Source organism: Cydia splendana, chromosome 23 (assembly GCF_910591565.1).
Source record: "Cydia splendana chromosome 23, ilCydSple1.2, whole genome shotgun sequence".
NCBI lineage: Eukaryota > Metazoa > Arthropoda > Insecta > Lepidoptera > Tortricidae > Cydia > Cydia splendana.
The window spans coordinates 1,147,956-1,170,934 of record NC_085982.1 but is presented as its reverse complement, the minus strand read 5'-3'; the positions used below and the strand labels follow the sequence as shown (position 1 = coordinate 1,170,934).

Sequence of the window (22,979 nt, the reverse complement as noted above, 5' to 3'; positions counted from 1 at the left end):
GTGATAAATAAGTATGTATTTAGTATTAAGCTGTATTTGTGATATTACGTCATAGCTTTGCATTGATATTATTTGCACAGATGTAGGACACCGTTTAGGATTATAAAGAAACGTCAAAGTGAGAATCTATTGTGAGATTATTGTAATTATTTTCGTTTATGTGACAATATGAAAAGGTTACTTACGGAAGCCAGAGTATTTCACTGTGGTTTTAAAATAGTAGTTAGTGTCATGTCATTATTGAACAAACAATGTAGGTACTATAATTGATAATAAAGTTTTCTATATACACTTTTTGTCACTATTGACTAATGTTTTTTACATTGTTTGCTAAAACTTAAAAGTCCCATTCCTTAAACGAAAGGATAATTACCTTTTTCAGGCTTGTTATTGGGTATCTTTTTATATTGTCATATGTAGGTATTAGTTAAGAATTCTAAAAACCCTCGACTGCTTGTTTTTATATTTCATCAGTAATCGAATAATTAATTCAGATAATTTATTTTATTAGTGTATCGTTTAGACGCCTCATTGTTTCATTGAGTTTTTATTTATTAATTATTTTAATTGCTAAAAGCTGATATGCAGAATAGATGCACTAATGCTTCCTTAGATAATCATCAAGCCTTATAACGAAACTGATACAATATTATACGAGTAAAATATCTAATGCATTTCTATAAAAAGCAAATGCAATCTATGTTACATTTCACCCTTTAATTGGTTTTTGACTAAGCAGTCGAGAAAAAGTAAGTACCTATGGTGCAAAAAATGTGTCTTAAGTCTGCCTCAAAAATGGCTGTGATAATTTTATTTAACGTTAAAATTATAAAAAAATAATTTGATAAAAATTTATAATAAAATAAGTTTAAGTATAACCTTTGTTTTATTTTGTGGTAAACTAAAAGGGGTAATAAAAAAAGTCAATAAAAATCCATAAATTAATTTATTAACACTATTTGACAATATTATAACAAGTCACTTTATGTACAAAATCTCTAGTTACATTAACGATCCTATGTATTTAAGTCTCAATATATAACCGCGGAATGAAGTGTTACATATTATTTATAAGTATCCTGTATTTACTAAAGTGACATTATTCATTTTAAGACATTGGTTTATTACAAAATGTTGAAGAAATTCTTTAGGCTTTACGGACAAACTTGTGACATATACAGTGTGGAAAGATAAGTCGGGCCCTGGAGGGAAACTACCTTAAATCCTTAAGCTGGCTCATTTTACTTAAAGGAGACATTCCTTTATTTTTAAAGAGAAACACAACTGCATTTAAAGATTTTTAAAAATTCGCTTGTTTCGACCGGGAATCGAACCGAGTAAAACTTCCAAAAAATAAACACTCGCTATTTTTTTCTACTAGTCGATACAGTTGATGTTAATGATAACATTTCTCCAAGAAACATTAGGTCTTACACTCGTCTGTCGTACAAAATATCCATAAAATCGAATATTTAGTACTCAAGAATATTTTTAGACAAACGAAATTGAAGAAAAAAAGAAAAATCTTTGAATGCAGTTTTGTTTCTTTTTAAAAATGTAGGAATGTCTCCTTTAAGTAAAATGAGCCAGCTTAAGGATTTAAGGTAGTTTCCTTCCAGGGCCCGGCTTATCTTGCCACACTGTATTCACATTTCTTTTTTGTGCATAAATAAAGTCATTGGCGAAATAATTTTACTTTACTCAATTTAGTCTCATCATTTAGGAGTAAATAAATATAACCTGCTAAGTATTGAGTAATATTGTTTAACAATCAAATTGTTCATCAATGTTAAGCACCAAATGAGCAAGCAAAAATTAAAGTTTTTTGGCATAGTTTAAAGTTTTTACATTAGTATGACAATAAATTTACGGGTTTAGTCTCACAAACATGAATAATTCATTATTCGTTAATTATTAACGATGAAAATAATTAATATATTTTGCAATGGCGTTAACAATTTGTTCTTATAATGATAAATCTAAACGCCAGAAAACATAGGTATTTTAAATGTGTTAAAAAACTTATGAGTAAGTACCAAAGATTATTTAAAATAACCAATTTTTGTTAATGGTTAATGGTACATTTCTAGTTATTAACCGTTCGTTACATGTACTATTATCACAAGTAACAGCGGGATACCTTAAAACGATGTTAAAATATAAATTAAGTACATTAAAATTCGTATTTCGTTGCATTAATAAATAAAAATCGGTACAAAATATATGAATTAAAAGTATAAAATAAATGCCGTTGTACTACGGGCCCCTGCAAATGTATGAACACTACACATCGAGTATCCACACAATATGTATAATTTAAATATATAATCCATTGACAGTTCTACAATCGATATAAATAATTACTTTAAATAATAAACAGTTCAATTACTTCATTATTATTCACGATTACTTTTTGATACATTTAATGTAATCCACTTCAGATCTTAGAAGTGTTCGTAATTCCCAAATACTAATTTACAATCTATCTTTGATCATTTGACTAAAATCTGTCTAAGTTAATATTGCATCCACTTGAACAGGACAAAGTGAGTGTCATTAACAACGTCATATTTTCATAGAAATTTGTCACTAATGATGACATTGCCACATTTTGTCATTGCAAATGCGATGCAGAGTTAGCTTAGTTCGATTCTATGGTTTTACTTTTAATTTCATACAGCTTAGCGTATTTTACACTAATTACAATTTTACCTAGAAATGGGTTTTAGCTAAATTCAACTAATTTTGTAGACTCACCCGTTTGGACGGATAATAAAATCTAACGTGTTGTTACCCTACAAAAGCATTAACGAATAAAATAAAAATAAAATTAGTCACAGGAACTCTCAAAAGCCCATATCGGTTTAAGTTACAAAAAAATAAATGTTAATAATTAGTCTTAAATTTTATTTTTTATTTTGCTTTGTAATTAATACAATCAATAAAAATAAAATCAAAAAGCTTGTAATTTTTAATTTTTAGGCACATTAATATGAAAAACATTACAAATAGTTATGGGTCTTAAAATTATTCCTAGACCTAAATTATTTTTATTTCAGTCAAACGTTTTATCAAGTAAATGAAAGTAATAAAAGCCAATGCTATAGTGTCAAGAGGAATAAATTTGCTCTAAAACATCAGAAATTAATTTATAATATATCAAATAATAATAAACTAAGGCCCAGAGCTAGTTTATTCACTATTTTATTTACAAACCTTTAAATACGTCTGTTTTCTTTCATATTCAGCCAAATACCCTGTTTATGAAAGATTGTAACAAAAGTAAAAATCTAAGTGTACAAAAAACAGTATAACTTTTACATTACTGCCTTATTAGTATTAGGATTCAGAAATGTATGTACAAGAAAATGTCAGTACATTCAGTTTTAATACACGTCACGATGGTATAGTCCGACAAGAAATTGTAGATAATTATTGAGGGCGCCACTTCCTACGCATCTGTCATATATTTGACGTAAAATGAACATGGCAACAATTTAGTATGGAATTTTTTTAGTTACATTTCATTTAACTACTGTTTTATGTCGCACTATACGGTCAGGAAATTGACAATGTCATTTAGGCGTTTTGGCACTTGAATACGCCATGGGTTGTTATCGCCAGCGAAAAAAAAATGCCTATTAAAGTATGGACCCCAAGCACGAAAAATATCGTACGTTGACCCGCTCTTTCCTATCTCTATCGCACGCGAGTAATTACATTGTGGTCCCGCTCGCATAGTGGCATTGACCGCTGGCGTAGGCAGGATAGCAATACATATAATTACGCCCCTGCGATAGATATGGGAAAACGCCTCTTTAACTAATTAGTTATTCAGAGTTTAGTTCAAGTGAAAATCTTACATCATAGTCTATTTCACAGTCGTATGCGGAAGTGAAAATAATTTATTTACATACGCAATATTTACGCTAATCTGTACATTTTAGGCTAATCGTCACAATTGGGGGTCGTTTGTCAGTCCAGAGTATTTTACAGATTGTTATATCGTGTAGAGAAAGTTCTATACTTAACGTATAATATCGATAGCTTTAGAGTCGATTAGCGTAAGCGACATAATTATGTATGTCTTTTACGTTAATGAAGTCTAAAGGTATCGATATTGTAGGAAGTATCGACCATTTTACATTACTAGTTTATCAGATACGACACAGCAACAGCAGGTTGTATAAATAACATATTTATATAAAAAAAACATGAATCTTATATAAAATCAGAGGCGTATTCTGATTGTAATACAGGTTTTGTATTTGATCTCGATTTATTACAAATGTGATCTGTGAACAGAAACGTCACTTTTCAAACTGACACTACTGACAGATCATATCCATAAAAATCCAGATCAACAGACCTGTTACTAAATTATTATTATTTGTAAAAAAGAAAAAAAAAATTAAGAATACGGCTAGTCAAAAAAAGGGTTGCACTTATGAACGAAAGATAATAAGCTGAAAATTCTTAAAGTTGTCTTGAAAGAGTTTTCAACTTATTCTCTCTCTTTCTGAGACCCCTTTCCCGAGTTGAAATAACTGTATTAAAATGAACTATGTTTTATCAAGCAGATACGTCTGCAAACTATAATAAAAATTTGCGTCTCAAAAAGAAGGAAGGAATGGAAAAAATTGCACGCTTCTGGTAAGATTCGGTAGCTCAGAGGGCCTAGCCAGCCAATCGTTTGCGCCGTAGCGAACAAAACGGTAATCTCTCTCTATCACTCTTCCATATTAGTGCGACAGAAAGAAAGCGTATCGTTGACTACGGCGTAAACAATTGGCATCTTGGCCAGGCACACAGTTGGTTAAGAGAAATTGGAACGATGTTCCAAAAAGTCGCTAGTTCGAATTTTGCCTGAAGCGGTGAATTTTTCCATCTTCCTTTACTTTAAAGTTTTACATTGAAATATGTAACAAAATCACAACATATCGTCCTGTTGCTTGTCGTATATCTCCTGCAGGCGCTGTTGCTCCTTGACCTTCTTCATCTGCGAGTAGATGGAGGCCTGTTTGTAGTTGATCGGCCCGTAGTCCTTCAGGTCGGCGTCGGCGTAAATGAACATGTCGTCCGGTTTGAACGGCTGGAAATATAATATTTTTGAAATTTATGGTAAGTTCAGAGGTCAGTAAAGGCCATGTGTCATGTGGGGTAAGAGTAACATCAGTTTAATTGGCTCGGGGCAAGAAGACAGTATGAGGATTCCCTTCAAGTGTTTCTCGTGCCCCAATGTTTCTCTTACTGTTTTTTTACGGGTTTGAGATATATTTATTATTGAAATATTAAAAGCTAAGTTCAGTAATATACTATAATTATAAGGTCATGCGAAGTAAGAGGAACATCAGTTTATTTTGCTCGGGACAAGAGAAACAGTATGAGAATCCCCTACATGTGTTTCTCTTGCCCCAAGTTGCTATCGACTTTTATTGTTTTGTTTTAGGTACTTGTTCCTTTGTTATTTTTTTTATTTTCGTTTTATGTTCTTAATAAAAAAAATAACTTAAGGATTTGTTATCCTGACAATGTTAGCAAACTTTACAAAATTTTGGTTTGCACTTTTACGTGTTAAGCCAAGCCATGGAATATAATGAATAAATTTGACCATTTTATCATTTTTAAAAGTATAAAAATTGTTGCATTGAAAGGGACATTCCGGTAGATTTCTCCTTTAGATATTTTTAAATAAGATTATTAATGCAATAATCTTAGTAACATAAGTACTTTAATGCGCAACAAAAATAAGTTGAATGTATAAAATCGACTGTAATTTTGTTTGGTAATATGTGTTAAGTGATGCATTAAAAGTTATGATGAGGATTGGATTATAAATAGGTGATATATATTAATGCAACTACGATGAGAATGTGAAGACAATAATAATTGTTTTAGCATTATTGTTTATCATAATTAAACTTGCAAAAAAAAGAAATAAAAAAACAGCTCGTATTAAAGTTAGTAAGATACTAAAAAATTAAATTAAAGTATAATTTAAAAGTTAGGAAGTTATTACTTTTTTTTCTAACTTATAACCGAAAATTGAACACCATTTAGTCATGTTAGTGCCAATGTTAGTTTTAAAATAAAAAGCGTTCTAATTATAAAAGCAAGTGCGTATAATTTGGAAAATTACCTCGTTTTAATAAATGTACGTGTCACTCTTGGTAAATAGCTTATTGCGGCCCTAGAACAAGACAAAACGTCACAACGGCACACATGCTTTAAGCATAGACTCAAAAGCATTGAAATATGTTTTTTTTGCATATTTTTTGTGTAGCACGTGTACCTATTTCATTGCTCTTGACTGTATTTTCGGGAGTCATGCTATGAAGCATTCACTTTATCACATATTACCAATTAGAACAAATAAATCTTTAATAATTATATATTTTTATATTCACTTAATTGACTTCTAATTAAAGCTTGTCTTCTTATAAAGTGAAAATTACTTAAATATTTATTTTAATAAATAATGATTAACCCGCAGAACAAAAAAATAATCTTTTTGGTTTTATACTGTTAATTCAGAAAAAAAGAGTTAATTTATTATAAACATTCACGCAACAGGAGAATTTACACAGATCTCATTTCTTACTTTGTGAATTAATTTCATCATTCTCGCAAATGAAATTTGGATAATTTGCACCTCAAAGTTGTGTCAATAAACTAGTTATAATGTTTTTTGATAATAAGTATACAAAACTTCCAAAACTTACATTATATTGAAAATTCACGTTATCATGCATTATGATATCAAAATCAGTTTTTGTTCATTGACACAATTAAAGATGATCATAATGATGGTTATAAATGTTTTAATGTTTCTTACCTTTCAGACGTCGATTTCGTTAAATTTAAGCGTAGCGTAGTCACTGCGTTGCTGACTGTGACTTCCTTTCCGACTACTGGCTACATTACTATGACTACTATTAGTCTCCTTGTTAGTACTATCATGGTTACCTATAGAGTACGTATCGTACAAATGTCTATTTGAATTGACAGTGTTCTTAAATTTCAAGTTATGATTACCTAAAGCTAAATCTGCATATACTAGTTTTTTATGCTTAGGTTTTTCATCTTTGGGGCCCATTGTGTTAAAATTTGTATTATAGTTGTGCTCGGGGCCTAAATTTCTCGTTGAGTTTGATATGTAATTGCCTTTTAGGAGTTGTAGGTACGATCTTCTTTCTGAATCATTGTATTCTGGTTCAGGATAGTTTGGTTTCTCGTAATTATCGTATACGCCTACACATGAAAGCTTTTCTCGTAGGCTTTCAGATTTCTTTAGCCGGTTCAGTTTATGGCTGTTTTTTTCTCTGCTTCTGTTAAGGGTTTTTGTATAATATTGTACTTCTGCTGGTTGGTAGATCATAGGTCCTATAGTGTTGTTATATGATCTCTCTTGATCTACTGGTATGCGTTTGTCTACTCTTACAGGCTGGAAGTAACAGAAACTGTGATGTTTTTGCAAAGGAATTTGGAAGTTTTTCTTATTCTTGCCTTTACTATTTAAATTTACAAAATTACGTTTTTGAAGGTATTGTTGTTGAAGTATGTTAGTATTCTGAAATGGAAAATGTTAGTCATTTAGTAAAAGAGCTTTAAGATAGTTTGAAGAGCGGGGATGTTAAAATAAAGAATGATAGAAAAGAAAAACATAAAGGAAGCGTTATACCTGAGCATCATTCAAAGTAATACTACTTTGAACAGAGTTACTTCGTTTAATTAGGTTCCTCTTTGGTATAGGTTTTTCTGTAAGCTTTGGTATTTGTAATGTTTTATTTGGCGATATCACTTGCTTTTTTGGTAGTCCAACTTTGTTCATTCCTTGGTCATTTAGCTTACTAACTGCCGATTTTACTAAAGACGCTGATGGTAGTATTATAGAAGTATTTCTTTTAGGAGTCGCTCCAATGATATTTGGTTTCGATGTATCTTTCTTTTCGTCAGGATTTTCCATATTCCCATCATCATCACTATCACCAGTATCGCCTTTGTCAACATTTACTCGTGGTTTAGGGAGTAACGCTGGCTTTTCAACATTTTTACTTGCACTTTGAAGTGTTTTCGACACATCTTCAGCAGATCTACTAGGCCTAATCGGTGCGTCCACCACATCGTATGACATAAACTTTGTGTTTATCAACGGCATTGACAGATTAACATACACGTGATCAGTCTTCTGTGGCGATGACATTGGTGTCAATTTTGTTCTAGGTGCCGGCACTGGTTTCAATGATCCAGTAGAAGCATTAATGTTTTCGTTGCTTTCTTCATACACTTGTATTGAATCGGTTAGATTCTCAAACTCTTCTACGCCACTTATATCAGATTTGATTTTGAGCAGCGAAGGATAGTTTGCATAAATAATATTTTCATGTTCATTTTTATCTGAGTTACTAAGGTGCTCTTTGTTGTTATTAATTTCAGTAAAATTTTCTCCATATTCTGTATTAGGGTAGAATCTTTCGATGTTTCTCTTTCTCAGTGCTCTCATTGATTGGAACTGTGGCAATCTTCTTGGGTTTCTTGTATTTAATGAGGAAAATTTTCTAGTATCAGTTTCTAATACTTCTTCGTCAATTGTTGGAAATTGTTTAAGAAAAGACGTTTGCATTGGAGGAAGATACGGATTTAGTAGTACCGTTTGGTGTAATGGATACATTTGCTGAATGGGTGATAGTAATGGGATTCCATATTGGTATTGGGAATTAGATCCTGTTGTCATTGGATAAGGTATATTTTGCACAAACGGCGGACATACAATTCTCGGTGTAAATGATGGGTTTGTAGTTAATTGTTTTTGAAGTGCTTCTATTCCTTTCGCCGTTTTACTCGTATCGATTCGTGGTTGTATAGCCTGTACAGGCTATCATGCAAACAAACATGAAATGAATGAAACAAAAAATAGCAAATTAGTAGGTGAAGCAAACAAAACATTAAATGATTGAACTCAACATAGCGTGTGAAATAAATTTAGGTTATTGTAAGAATTTGCAGAGGAATGGATACATTATAAAATTTAGGTTAGACTAATACTATTAAAATAATTATATTAATAAATTTCTACAATAACCAAATATACTTCAATATTTTCAACACAATTATTAAAAATTGCAATTTTCGATCAAAACAATTTTGTTTGTTTTGAAATAACAATGAAATGAAAGTGTTCATAATACACCGCATCGAGCAGTATTCGTAACCTTTTGGAATACTGTGATGAATTTGTGACATTTTTAATGAATTCTATAAACTTAAAAAAACGCTAGCAGCAAACGCCTCTGCAATGTACACAAATTGACTTATGTGTTTGTATGTTATGAGTTATAACACATCTGCCCCAAAATTAATTTGATCGATATAATTATTGTTAAACAGCTCAACATTCTCATTAGATATAACATCTTTATTTACCTTATTAGGTGCTTGTTGGAGCCCATGGAACGGCAGATTCTCGTACAGGCCGGGACTGTCCGCTCCAAGGTTGCCGTTTGGTGCATTATCTACGCCATTCATAGGTGGGCCTGGAAAATACAATCAAGTTCTTAATACCTTTTTTGAACACAGTTACTTGTAGGAACCAATATGGCGAATAACTTAGATTTCGCAGGTTTTAAGAGATTAATACCATGTAAATGTAGAATAGGTTACTATAATCAATATAAATATTAGAAATATGATTCTGAGATAAAGGTTATGAATAAAAAAAAACAAAGATACTTTAACACTATCGTTTACAATGATGTGAAAATGTATAACATCATAAGATCTTTCGAAGGAATGTATAATGGTTTACTTTACAACAAAACACTCTTTAATAGTAAATAAAAACGAGCCGTAATAAGATGTGAAAATCATTTGGATTCATAAGTACGTATCTACTTATCGAGATTAGAATTCAACTTAATAAATAATCATGTACAAATCTATTAACTGGTAGTACTTACTAGTTTGATTTAATAAAGCAGTAGAGAAATTATAAAATAGCAAATCGTGCAGTACTCACTGTCTCCTGGAGCTTTCCTTTTTCTAGTGCCTTTAGCATTATCATCGCTTAAAGGTTTCACACTAGCGGCAATTCTATCAGGCCTCTTAAACGACACAACTAAAACATGCAAACAAACATACATGCAAGCTGAATTGATAAAAGGGAACGTGACATTGTGTAAGATTAAGTGTGTATTTATGATTATGATTAATAAGATAGATTTGATAAAATTTAAGCAAGAGTTAATCATGAGGATGAAGAAAAATAATTTGATATCAAATTATAATTTACTCTACAGAGTAAATAGTTTCTCGTTTCTTCTATTGTTAAATGTTGGGTGAAGTAAAAAAATAATAATAAAAAGAGGAGATTTGATCACAAAACGAAACCACATCGTTTTAAAATGTAGAATGTTGCTTAAACAGCCAATAGTAGAGTATAAAATAAAGAGTTAAATGATCATTTTGTGATCAAATTTATTAAAATAAATGAATTCAGAATAATCTGACAACTACCTCCTTCAGTAACAATGACATTAGGCGCTTCACTTTGGAAAAATGATCGTATCCTGCTCTTTGGTAAACTATAACCTGGCTTATTCAAATTAACTAAAGACACAGCCCTTTTATTAGTCTTATTTATCTTCTTATATTTACCACTGTCATCATCAGAATCATTATCACTCTTCCTTCTCAAATTTTTGAATATTCCTGACACTACGTTTTGAGTATGTCTTCTTGGTTTACCATTCTTTTTTGAATACTCAGATTTTGTTGGTGATCTTTCATCATCACTTTTAACTCTGTTTCTTTCAAGTAGTCCCAAAGTAGCATCTTCTTCCTTATCATTATTTTGGGACACATTCGCAGCCATTCTTGCTTGATTTTTAGGGCTCAGTGTGTGATTTGAGTTCACATGAACTAAAACACCAGGTTTGAGCGGCCATTTGCTTGGGGTTACTACAGTTTGAACCTTATCACTGTGAACTCTAGGTTCACTTTTCGGGGTCTGCGTTTCGTTAGCTTCATTGTCTCTTATTGGTGATTTATTTGCATTGATAGTAGCTTCTAATTGTGATAGATTAGCTTGTAAGCTGCTGCGTGTTTCTTTAGTTTTGTTGTCAGGGTAGTTTTGGGAGTCAACCAGTCTAGTCCTATCAGATGTTTTAGGACTGAAGGTCAAGTTAAGGCGCGGCGATAAAGCAGGCAAAGCTTGCGATATGATTGACTGAGCGATCGACATTTCATTAAGGCAGCTACCATCCGGACTGAGTGAACAAAACATGAAAATAAATGAAACTATGTTAGGGACATGCAAAATAAAATGAATTAACCTAAATCTATAATGGCCCTATTCTTGTTATACAAGTACAGAATGGACAAATAAATTACAAAATACATAGTTATATTACGTTAAAATTACATATATAATGACCCGTAAAATATCAAGCTAGAAGAATGCTTTCCACTTTGCTTTTTACATGCATATAAATTTAAAGTTTTAAACAATCATACAATATCTACTTAATTTTAATTTGCGGCTACCGTCAAAATTACCACACGTTTACCATACAAAACCACTCTTAAGCAAAATTTGGCTTTAAATAGCTCGAAAGACTTATGGTCGTTTATAAGCCTTTTTACATTGACTTATAAAATACCATAAATAAGCCTGTCGTGAAATAAAAGCCTTCTGCAACAATTAAATACGCTGACTCTAAGAATGTGTGTTTTTCTAAATCCAAATACAAAACAGCGTGAGAACAAGAAAGCATTCTCCATCTATATAGAAAATGTTATGATTGTTAGTAAATTTATACCTGAGGTATTAATTGTAGTCAGTCTTAGAACATCTGGAGTTAGTGCTGTTAGGAACCTAGGCAACAATAAGATATTTAGCAAAAAATATATACGAATATTATAAAAAACTTCAAAACCCGTGTTAAGGAGGGACAAAAGTGCTCATCTACCACTATAAAATAAAAACTGTTTGACTATAAAACGTTAGATAAAATCAAAACTGGCCATTGGTCCAAGCATTTACAGGCAAAAACGCAAACTCAGTGACCTTGGAGATTGCCCTTGACCTTTTGGAGGCCTAGTACCTCTGCGTGGGTACCACAAGAGGTGACCTTGAGGGCGGCATTGACAAAGTGTGCCAAGAATCTGCTCGGACCAAGGGCGTCGCTGAAAATTATCATTTTATAACATTTACTCCTAGGAAAAGTAGTAAATAAAGTAGAAACAAACAATGATATTCTTGAAGTTAGTCGAAATAAAATAATAACTATAACTGAATAAGAAAATGTATTAGAGAAACCATCACCTATTTATCATAAATAGTTATAAAAGGTATACTACTATAAAATGGGGAAAAATCCTGCAAATGAATTTGCAAGTGACTAAAAAGTAAATTTGATGTAAAAAAAATTAGCAGTCATATGCTATGTAGGCATTCCCAATACCTACTAAGCAAATCGCAAATTATATAAAAATAGTTAAAATTGAAACTTAATTCAAAACTAATGCGACTATTCTATAAACTTATCATTGGAGATCATTTACAACAAATAATAGTCAAGATTCAATCAAATAATCTAAACGATTAATCATTCTCTATAATATATGAAATTAAAAAATAAAAACAAATGAAACTTACTTTTCTCTCTCCTCTAATTCCACTGGATTATTGTCTATGGTATTGAATAATTTTAGTCGTGTTAAGTGTGGTTTAGTAGGCAGCGTCCCAAAAAAAGAAAATAACAATTAGTTCTAGATTCAACACTAAATTAAAACCACTTAGATCGTGATCATCGTTGATCTATAGATCAGACTAAATTTTAATTCAAAACATGCTACAAGTCAAAACTTTTGTAATATGATGTAAAACATTAAGTTTAGTAATAGCAATAACATGTTATAGGTATTTAGACAATGAACAATAATAAGCCACATCTTCGACAATGTGTTTTCACAACATCACAATGAAATAAGCAAATTACTGTAAAAATCAAAACACTTAAGACGAAAGTGGAGGTGCCGCGCGAAATAGCCTTTTCATACAAATGTAGTCCTCATTTTCCTCTCTGGATGTTAACATTACTTAATTTTTTTTGACACAATTTTGTTGTATATTAACCACAGCTACATCCTTAATTTAATTGTCATTTATTTATTTATTTAATCTTTATTGCACAAAGAAAATACAATCGTACCAAAGGCGGACTTAGTTAGGAGCACTTAAAAAATTGTATGTATTCTGTTTTTCGTTCCTAATTTTTACATTAATCAAAAAGTCAAACGTAGGGCGTAGCTATGGTTGATTAAATATAAAACAAATCGTGTAAATTTTTTTTCAATAATGTTAATGTTCAGAAGGGAAAATGAGGACTAGGTTTGTATGGAGATTGGAGAATCGGCTCTCCCCTTTCCTCTTAAATGGTGCTTAAAAACGACCACTTACATTTGGATTTCGCTCTCATCCGCCTGCATATGCAGATGATGATGATGCAGAGGATAACGGTGATGACTAAGATAGCGAGGGCAATGCAACCAATCAGGATGAGTTGCTGTCGATCCCGCCACCAAACTGCCGAAGCTAATAAAAAATGGGATTCATTACTTAAACGTGTAAATTTTGAATTTGGAGTCATGCCATTTGGACTAAAATCTACTCCAGGACGGTCCGAAAGATTTTAACGTTACGAACATGGTGTACGAAACTACATATTTATTTACTTCGATCAGTTTTTCAGGTTAAAGTTAATAAGCCAATTATAAATTTTACAAACAGTGACAATAATCTAATACCGGTGCTGAAAAATCTTTTATAATTTGTTTTTGTAAGTACTGCCAATGCATAATTTGGACATAAATATGCGAAGCTCTAGACAAAATTAGAGTGGAGCACGAGTCTTATGATACTGCCAGTTCTTTTGTATTCCCAATCCCTCTCATCATTTTAGCGGCCAATGTTATCCCTTCTGATCTATTTCGGGTTTCAAGAAATTTTTGAATAAGTATGAATTACTTAAGTACTTTTGAAGAATGTTTTAAGACTCATGTTTCAAACTATTAACTTATTTGGACGTGTACAGTCTACACAATAAACACATTACTCACTGAGGCTTTCCAGGTTGGCTAGAAAACATAATTTAATGTTACGTCATACGTGAAACCAATTAAAGTCAAAATGAGTTTTTATTTAATTATGTAATTTATAAAATTAGCACAAGAAATGTCCCAAAATTTCATAGTAATTTCTAATCATATGAAAATAATACAAAATACAAATAAACTTTACGTAATTCTGAAATTGGAGAAGTAGAAAACCAACATATTTTTTTCTTAAATATATTTTGCATTATTTTGTGTTTATATGTTGCACTTAATCACAAATTGTTACTAAGTAAGAAATTTTGAAAACCGTTCACAGGTGCAATATTAAAAAAAACCGCGGGAATCAAAAACAACGATAACGTTTTCGTAACGCGTGACACCATTCGTTGTTTTACATACATACCAAATAATATGATCAGTACTTGACATTTTATAAGAATAAAATGCACTATTGAAAATCAGTATCATACTTATGTTTGCACTCATCAAAGATTTAATGGAATGACACCTAATTTGGACTACCGATGAAATTATGTACAATTTAAGGTAGTTCTTGCGCCTAATAAAGTCCATCGTTTTTTATTATATTTTGTTTTTAATGTAAACTTGCAATTTTGTCGATGGTATGCAAGAAGGTTAGTTTAAGAACCAGGCCTTTTTAGGTGCAGGTATCTTACATTATACCCACACTCTTAAGAGCCCATCAACGTGCACACTAGCGCCACTGACGCACGCTGCAGTGTTCACGTTGACGGGCTCTTAACTGATCGTAAACCTAATTGCGAAGATTATTTAAATTTAACGACAGGCATTTAAAAAAGGGGGCCGCTACGGACTGTATTTTGTATTTAAGAACCTCTTGAATACATCAAACTAGTTCTTATGTTGCTGGATTCGTCTAAAATACACAATACAGAACGCAGCGGCCCCCTTTTTTAAATACCAGTCGTTAAATTTAAATAATCACGATTATTTAGCAGTGGCGCTAGTGTGCACGTTGATGGGCTCTTAACTGATCGTAAGCCTTATTGCGAAGACAGAAGGTTCACAATACTCACCTTGCACATCTCGCTCGCACTCCCTACTCCTGCCCACAGAGTTGTTAGCGTAACAGAGATACGTCCTGTGGACCTCAACGCCGGGGTGTAGGCGGAGGTAGCTCTGCTGGCCGACTTGCCAAATCTTCTCGTCGGAGAGGGAGTCGTTGTCGTTCTTCAGTTTCCAGTAGAAGGTTACCTGGAAAGTTGTTAAATATTTGCTTAGCTTTTGACATTACTAACCTTTCTTTTCATGAATCATAATAACAGCCCTTCAAATAAGTTGCTGTTATTACTTTGAATACGTGCATTATTTTACATAGTTATGTTTACCTACTATTAGAATGAAAAGAAACCTTTGACGGATGACTCTACTCAAACAACTGTACCTATATATTATATTGCAGAAGAATATGGAAAGAATGTTATGAATCTCTAACAACGCCCTCTAAGGAAATTTGGCTTTAAAGCTGAAAGTAATAAAGACGACTATGAATTTGATTAACATTTTCAGTGCCATTCGTTTAAATTATCATCATCACTATATCGCCCACTGCTTAGCATAGGCCTCTCATCGAGTGTGCCACTTGTCCCGGTCCTGAGCTAATCTCACCCAGAAATGACCCGAAATCCTCCAATCTGAAAGTCTAATCTAAAAGTGGCCACCATTCCATTAGCATTTTGGTCCACCTGCCATCACTCTGCCTGGAAAGTGGAAACATGTCCCGCCCAGCTATTTTAGTTTGGTAATGACGTATCCCACGTCCTGCACCTTGGTCTTGAAATAAAAGCCTGAGTTAAAATGAACTCGGGACCTTGGCAGAGATCCTATTAAAAAGAACATACCTCGCTAGGGTTAGCGTGAGCTGTGCAGATCAGGACTTGTTCGCCGTCCACCTCCGCTTGCTTAATGCCGCACTCCGGAACAACTGAAAATGTTCACAAAACACGTTCGTTCCTCAATCGAATTACAAATGAACGTCCGTTAAAGTCTGGTCGCTTTTATACGAATAAAAAAATCGAAGAACACCCACACAGAGCAGATGCTTCACACAACTAACATTGACACCTATACTGGAGTATGCAGGAGAGTTGAGTTCTTGGGGTTGGCTGTTGATCATAAGTTCGAAAATAAGTTTTTGGCATATAAATTTCATTTTTGGTACAAGCTTTTATCGCTGACTGTACTTTTCTTTCCACAGGCAACTAAAACGCGAGACAATTCTACAAACCCCAAACACAATTAGGTTTCGTTGTTTTATCACAGAGTTCCTATGGCCACCCCGTGTCTCCACATCAGATCAGCTCTATGGTACCATAATATTGCATTGTCACCCGACTTACGTAAAGTATTTATGTACATTTTCAGCTTCATTGGGAAGTGGGACAAATTTAACTTGCATGATTTGACTTTATTCATACATTGCAAGTTAATAAAAAGCTTGTAAAAAGGACACTAACTTCAAAATACCGTTGTCACTAGATGGGAGTCATGTTGTTGAGTGCACGATATAAACTCTGGTGCCGATCCCTCTGTTTTGCGTCCTGACTATTTTTTTCATCAGGTTTCATCAAATTCAACACTCCTTGTTGGATGGAAGGATGAGAAAATTGTTGATATTGTAAAGACAGTGTTGGAAACATTTAACAAAAATGATACTTACACATGACATCCAAGTACGCTGTAGTAGAAACAGCGCCATGTCTGTTATGAGCCTCACAAAGATAGTGCCCTGCGTCTTTTCTCTGCACCGGGCCAAGCAGAAGAGTGTTGGAAGATGAGAGGACGAGAGAGGTGTTGGTGTGGTCCTTGGCTAAAGATTTGCTGGCGTTCTCTCGACGCCACGAGTAGGAGGGGACGGGGAAACCTCTGTAAGGATAAATTAAATAAGTGCTGTCATCTGGTAGTTATTTATATCCTAAACCCCATTTCAGTGGTGTGCCAATGAAAAGTTAATTATTCGTATTAAGTTACATCAAGAGGTATAGTTAGATACTTTTCAGATATCAGAATTGAAGGGACTTAAGTAACACCTTAAAAAACCATGTCTTAGGTATGTATTATATTAGAAAAAAAACTCTGCAAGAGATAGCCACTGCGTTATATAGTTGTTTTTAACAATAAAAAAATATTGATTCGGATAGAAGGATACTGATGAAAGGCGCAAAGCCTATCAAAGATTGCATTGTTGAAAAATTGAGACACATGCTGCGATGAACAGTTGTGAATTGTGAACGATAGAGTCAAGTAGATGGTTTGAATCTGGTCTCAGACTTTCGAAGGCTTGGTAACTTTTTCATTAGTAAGTAGGTGCTTTTATTTTATATTCTGATAAGTCTTGAAATTTTAGTATTTATAATACTTAATCGTATCTTACCTAGCCGAACAGACGACTTTTCCGGGTATTTCTCCTTCGATCACTGGAACTATTCCCGGAGTCACTGTGATGTTTTCTGGTTCATCTGACAAATACATAATGACCTATTTAGGTACAACTTGTTGCTTAAAGTTTTATTTTTTCAATCTTCATTCTAATTCAATCTTACAGGGTTCCGTATATCCGACCCGTTTAACAGTAACCCAAACAGATCCTTAAATACATTTTTGTTTTAGTTTCATTCAATGCAAACATTAAAAATAACCTCTAACCTAGGTATCAAAATAAGTCGAGTTTCGTTCTTCAAAGGTTACCCCCTTAGGAGGGAGGAAAGTTGGTTTTAAAACTTTTTTACCCGAAAGCCATGAACACTGAACAGGCCTTCGTTTTCGGCTAATTTTGTCTTACTGGTCCTATTGGAGAACCCTGTGTAAAAGGATCACGTATTTACATTGCGTCAAACTATCTACTTGAGAATTAACTTACATTCGACAGCAAAATGTGTGGTACTATTGACAGCAGGCCCGGCATCGTTTCTCGAAGAGCGACACATGTATTTGGTGATGCGAGGGTCCGTGCGGTCCAGAACGCCTCCAGCCCAAGCCGACATGTTCCAGTACTGGGGAGAAAGAGAAATTAGAGATTAGAATGGATCTCATTAAACCTTATGCTACAGGTATATAATATTGGAACGAGCTATTAGTACACCGTTGACAGACAGAGGTAAGTTTACCATCGTCACCTGAAGTCAGCTCATTGAAAATTTTTGTAAATATTTTTAATAATTTCTCACTACAAGGAATCATGTAAATCTACATGAGTTTTAAGTATAAGCTAGTGCTTGTGAATAATTTGTGATTATGACTGGTATCCCAATTAGTATAATGCCTGCCTAGATTAAATCTCAAGTGAAAATAAGCAACTCGAAAGCTGAGTAATGGATGGTTGAAACCTGATAAGTATTTGAACCATTCACCTCTCACAAATGCGTGCTAAGATGCGGCGTGCAAATTCGGCTTGCTAGAAAATCAAGGTTCCGCCTTATCAGTTAAAAACCAACTCACCAAAGTACTCTCCGTAGCCTCGAAATCGTTCCTGTTAACCTCGGGCCCGATCTCCCTTTCCACGATATAGTACCTATCCGTCTTGTTGGGGTCAATGATCTGCATCTCCTCATTGTCCTTCATCATGAGCCATTGCACGCTGCAGCGGGGGGCGCATTCCACGGTGCATTTGAGGGATATGTTCTGAAAGTAGGTTTGATTATAATTAAAATACCTAATAAAGTAAGTTGTTAAAGAATAAATAAATGAGTTAAAGGACTTACGTACTTTAAAATGTGTGAAAAAAGAAATAAAAGAAGGAGTAGTAGATCGAAAAATGCAAAAATGGTGTATCCATCAATTTGTAATCCACTGGTAAGAATTCCTATTCCTCATGTTTTTAGCGTAAGAATAAGAAAACCAGTAAGCTCGTAAATGTTGTTTATTATAAAATATTGATGAGACAGGTAAATAAATCAAACTTACTTGAGATTTGTACAAAGCTCCGCTGTAGTAGTTCATGGCGTACTTGAAGCTTGGAGGAGCTGAAAATATAAAAGATGACTAATACAGTCTCAAACTAAATAAACTAGACAATAGGACAAGTTAAGTTAAATTATCTGGGTAGTTTGAAAAAAAAAACGTAAAACTTACTGTAAATAGCGAACGCAACCTTTTATTTGTATAAAATCTATATTCCTAATGCAGTAGCTAAACGCAGCCGTCGGGCTCGGCTAGTATTCGGAAGCTTTTTCTAAAGCACCAATATTATAGGAGCGCTCCACATACCGTGTATCGGGGCCAATTAGAGGCACCTAAATCTAAACCACCATTTTGTACTGTTCAAATTATGCAAATCACTCTTTCATCAGCCTCCATACAATTACCACCACTTCTGCATTTAACCGTTTTGTCAAGAAACCCTTGTAACCAGTACTTTGGAAAATTATATCAGTTCACTAAGAATTGAAGCTTTTTATTTGAGTCGTCGAGATCCTGACCTGCACGGCGGCTACACTTACCAAGTACATTAATGAAGGTAGTTGCAGGCGGCCCCTCGCCCCCAGCGTTGAAGCCGCGACACGAGAAGTTGGTCCTGTGGTCGAGGCTGATGGGGTCGATGGTCCAGTTGGCGGACACAATGTCCGGGACGAGGCGGCCACCTCGGTGCCAGCGGAATCTAAGAATGGTAAAAGTGAATATTGTAATTTTCATTCAAGGACAGGGATAAAATAATCTAAATACTTGTTTGTCTGTCTTTAACTAATAAAAGAAAATAATTATCAGATAAATTACCCCATTTTATATTTTAGTTTATTTTCGTCCGTGTGATTTTGACGATTAGTCATGTTTACAATTAACAACGAATCAGAAAAGCAGTAAATTAATAAAATAGTAAGTAGAAGTAAGTAAACCAGAAGTTGATTGAAGGAAAAGGACCTTAAAAAAACCGACAGAAGATAAGCAAGAGATATATGTAAGGAAGGAAATGATTTCGTCAGTAATTCAAATATCGGGTAGAAGTGCATAGGATTTCTACCGGATAAATGTTATGTAATAGCATCTGTGCCATCAATATCTTTCTGCTGCCAATTCTTCCACTTTCACTTACGGAAGGATTAAAGTAAAAATAATTGATACCTCTGAGCTTCCGGTCTGCCTTTCTCTTCAATGCTGCACGTCAGAATGAGGGATTTCTGTTTGACTACTCGCCAAGGGGAATACACCAGCTTCGCCGGTCCAGGGGGATCTGTAACAGTTTCCAAACATTTTTAAAATCGATTATCACCAAAAAAAGTAGTTTGTTACACGTGTAGCGCAGAAGAATTATCTTTGCCTTTGATCTAGTACTTCTCTACTTACTATTCTTATAAGCTAAACAAGCTCTTCAACGTTTCGAAAGTACAATTTACGCAGAATTAAGTACTTTGGCTATATCAAGGTACTTCATTATGTATTTTTTAATAATATTTATATATTTATACTTAGTTTTGATAGTGGTGACGATGTTTGAGTGGCAGTAGTATTTTTTTCTTTTTTTTATACTTTCTTTTTATTCTTTTACTATGTATATGTCATATTAAAAGCTAACCAAAAACGTAATCTATTTTTTATTTCATCAAAATTAGCAAATCAAACTAAAGTTTTTGAGAAATTGTTTGATTAGTTGGTTTTATACTCACAATTGACAACCAGCTCGGTCTGCGGACTTCTTTCTCCCTCTCCCGCGGCGTTCTTGCCCTGACAGGAGTAGTTGCCATGGAAACTTCTCGTCGTGTCCTGGAGAAGCAGCATTGAGGGATCCACTTCATCACACAGGGCCGCTGGAAATGAAGATAATTGAATTATTATTAGTACAGATCTATGAATTGTAAATGATTGAATACTAGCTTTTGTCCGCGACTTCGTCAGTGTGGTATTAGTCCCAGCAGATTAAGCAAGAATAGCGCCTGGATAAAAACGAATGGCAATAATTTAGAGCATATTATACTTGCTTACACCAATTAACAGGCAATTCATTAATTTTCCCATTTCCACCCGCTTATCACCCTCTTTAGGAATGACTTCCGACATAAAAACTATCCTATGTCCTTGCCTGGGACTCAAACTATCTCCATGCCAAACTAAATCCGTTCAGCGGTTAAAGCGTGAAGAGGTAACAGACAGACAGAAAGACAGACAGACAGATACAATTTCGCATTTATAATAATTATTAGTTCTTCTTCTAAACGGTTCTTTTACGCAGATACCTACTATAAAAATAACGACAAAAGTTCAAAATTTTCGACATTGAAACTTACGATCAGTTCCATTGCATTCCGGAAGCTTCTTCAGCACCTCATTATCCAGATACCAGGTGACCTCATCCAGGGTCCTCGGGTTTCCGTCGATGGCCTCGCATATCAGCGTCACGTTCTTATGGTCCAGCTCGTTGATGGGGCTGGGGTCCGACATTACTAGACGGACTGTGGGTTTGTCTGGAATTGGGATAAAGATAAAGATAAAAAATAGTTTATTCAAGTAGGCATATTACAATGCGCTTATGAACGTCAAATAAAGCTATACCGGCTCCAATCGTACACCTCTGCCTCGAGAAGATTTAAATCCCCCCTCAATTGGAGTGTATTGGATAAGTTTGATTAGTCTTTCATGAAATGAGTTGGGTGAGAAACGTAAACAAAGGTGACGGTGAAAGTCTAACCTCAGATAAAATTGGTAATACAAAACTTATTAATTAATTTTTTTTTTAAGGCTTCGACATTAGTTAATGATAATTAGTATATAGTAATATTTAATAATGCAATATGGAACTCTATGACTGCAGCAAAAATTCACCCTACATACATAGAAATTATTAATAACATCTATGAAAATTGCAAAAGTAGAGTCAAGCTTGAAAATACCGGTCCTGAAATAAAAATAGAGAGAGGAGTACGGCAGGGTGACCCGCTATCTCCGACCCTATTTATAATCGTCCTAGAACAAACGACTAAAAGCTTAAATTGGAATAACAGAGGCATAAGAATGTCACTACAGGAACTTACACATCTCTGCTTCGCTGACGACATCGTGCTAGTTGCCGAAACAGCGAGAAATCTGCAGTACATGATCTCATCACTAAGTACAGCTAGCAAACAAATTGGCCTGGAACTTAATGTACAAAAAACAAAATTGATGACAAACTTCAAGGAAACACCCATTATCATAGAAAACTCAGAAATTGAATACGTAAAAAGCTTCGTGTACTTAGGTAAACAAATATCTTTTAACGCAACAAACAACTTAGAAGAGATAGATCGAAGAATCAAGAAAACTTGGAATATGTTTTGGAGTAAGAAAGAAGTTCTAAAAAGCAGTCTCCCACTTAAATTGAAAAAGGTAGTAATAGACTCTTGCCTACTCCCAACTATGACATACGGCAGTCAAACATGGAAATACACCGAAGAAGCCAAAAACAAAATTAGAAGCTGCCAAAGGGCTATCGAACGAAATATTCTGAAAATAAAACTAAAGGATAAGATAAGACACAGTGATATTAGAGCAAAGACAAAAATAATAGATGCGTTAGAATACAGTCTAAAGTCCAAATGGAAATGGGCCGGCCATGTTGCTAGAATGCACGCCAAAAAATGGACTAAAGTGGCCACGCTGTGGAAAGGGCCAGACGGCAAAAGAAGACACGGCAAACCAAACGCCAGGTGGTCAGATGAACTCCGTGACATAGATAAGGACTGGCCCAATACTGCACAAGACAGAAAAAGATGGCAAGAGCTGGAGGAGGCCTTTACCCGTGAGGGGTCCTAACCAAATTATATAATTATAGTTACAAAAAAAAAATAGTTTAAGTGTACAAAATATATTAAAAAAAAAAAAGATTTTAATTACCTTTTTGTTATGTAAATTTA

General features: G+C 33.8%; 2 protein-coding genes across 10 annotated transcripts in view; both read right to left on the bottom strand.

The window, feature by feature from the left end:
- Positions 1-927: 927 nt before the first annotated feature.
- LOC134801938 (hemicentin-1) overlaps positions 928-22,979 on the bottom strand; it is a 669,034-nt gene continuing 646,982 nt past the window's right edge. Inside the window, exons 11-27 of one of the 9 annotated variants that reach the window (XM_063774564.1) lie at positions 21,375-21,551; positions 20,757-20,897; positions 20,215-20,323; positions 19,596-19,753; positions 19,060-19,118; positions 18,595-18,777; positions 18,017-18,149; positions 17,531-17,615; positions 16,817-17,022; positions 15,999-16,081; positions 15,174-15,351; positions 14,119-14,136; positions 13,460-13,594; positions 12,656-12,689; positions 11,817-11,872; positions 9,424-9,533; positions 928-5,092 (exon numbers count right to left, since the gene is read on the bottom strand). In XM_063774564.1, coding sequence (XP_063630634.1) covers positions 4,931-5,092; positions 9,424-9,533; positions 11,817-11,872; positions 12,656-12,689; positions 13,460-13,594; positions 14,119-14,136; positions 15,174-15,351; positions 15,999-16,081; positions 16,817-17,022; positions 17,531-17,615; positions 18,017-18,149; positions 18,595-18,777; positions 19,060-19,118; positions 19,596-19,753; positions 20,215-20,323; positions 20,757-20,897; positions 21,375-21,551 — 2,027 coding nt within the window. In that variant the 3' untranslated portion in view covers positions 928-4,930. Of the gene's footprint in view, positions 5,093-6,139; positions 6,191-6,835; positions 7,571-7,681; positions 8,876-9,423; positions 9,534-11,816; positions 11,873-12,064; positions 12,184-12,655; positions 12,690-13,459; positions 13,595-14,118; positions 14,137-15,173; positions 15,352-15,998; positions 16,082-16,816; positions 17,023-17,530; positions 17,616-18,016; positions 18,150-18,594; positions 18,778-19,059; positions 19,119-19,595; positions 19,754-20,214; positions 20,324-20,756; positions 20,898-21,374; positions 21,552-22,979 lie in introns of those variants that run through there. The other 8 variants (XM_063774560.1, XM_063774566.1, XM_063774562.1 and 5 more) reach the window with 8 other exon arrangements.
- On the bottom strand, positions 10,457-11,612 carry LOC134801944 (uncharacterized). Its single transcript, XM_063774576.1, has one exon. It carries the CDS (start codon positions 11,279-11,281, stop codon positions 10,457-10,459), a length of 825 nt encoding a protein of 274 aa, XP_063630646.1. The 5' UTR covers positions 11,282-11,612.

What these genes read in the sequence shown, in the direction of transcription:
- LOC134801944 (XM_063774576.1), bottom strand. Translation starts at nt 11,281, where the DNA reads ATGTTTTGTTCACTCAGTCCGGATGGTAGCTGCCTTAATGAAATGTCG.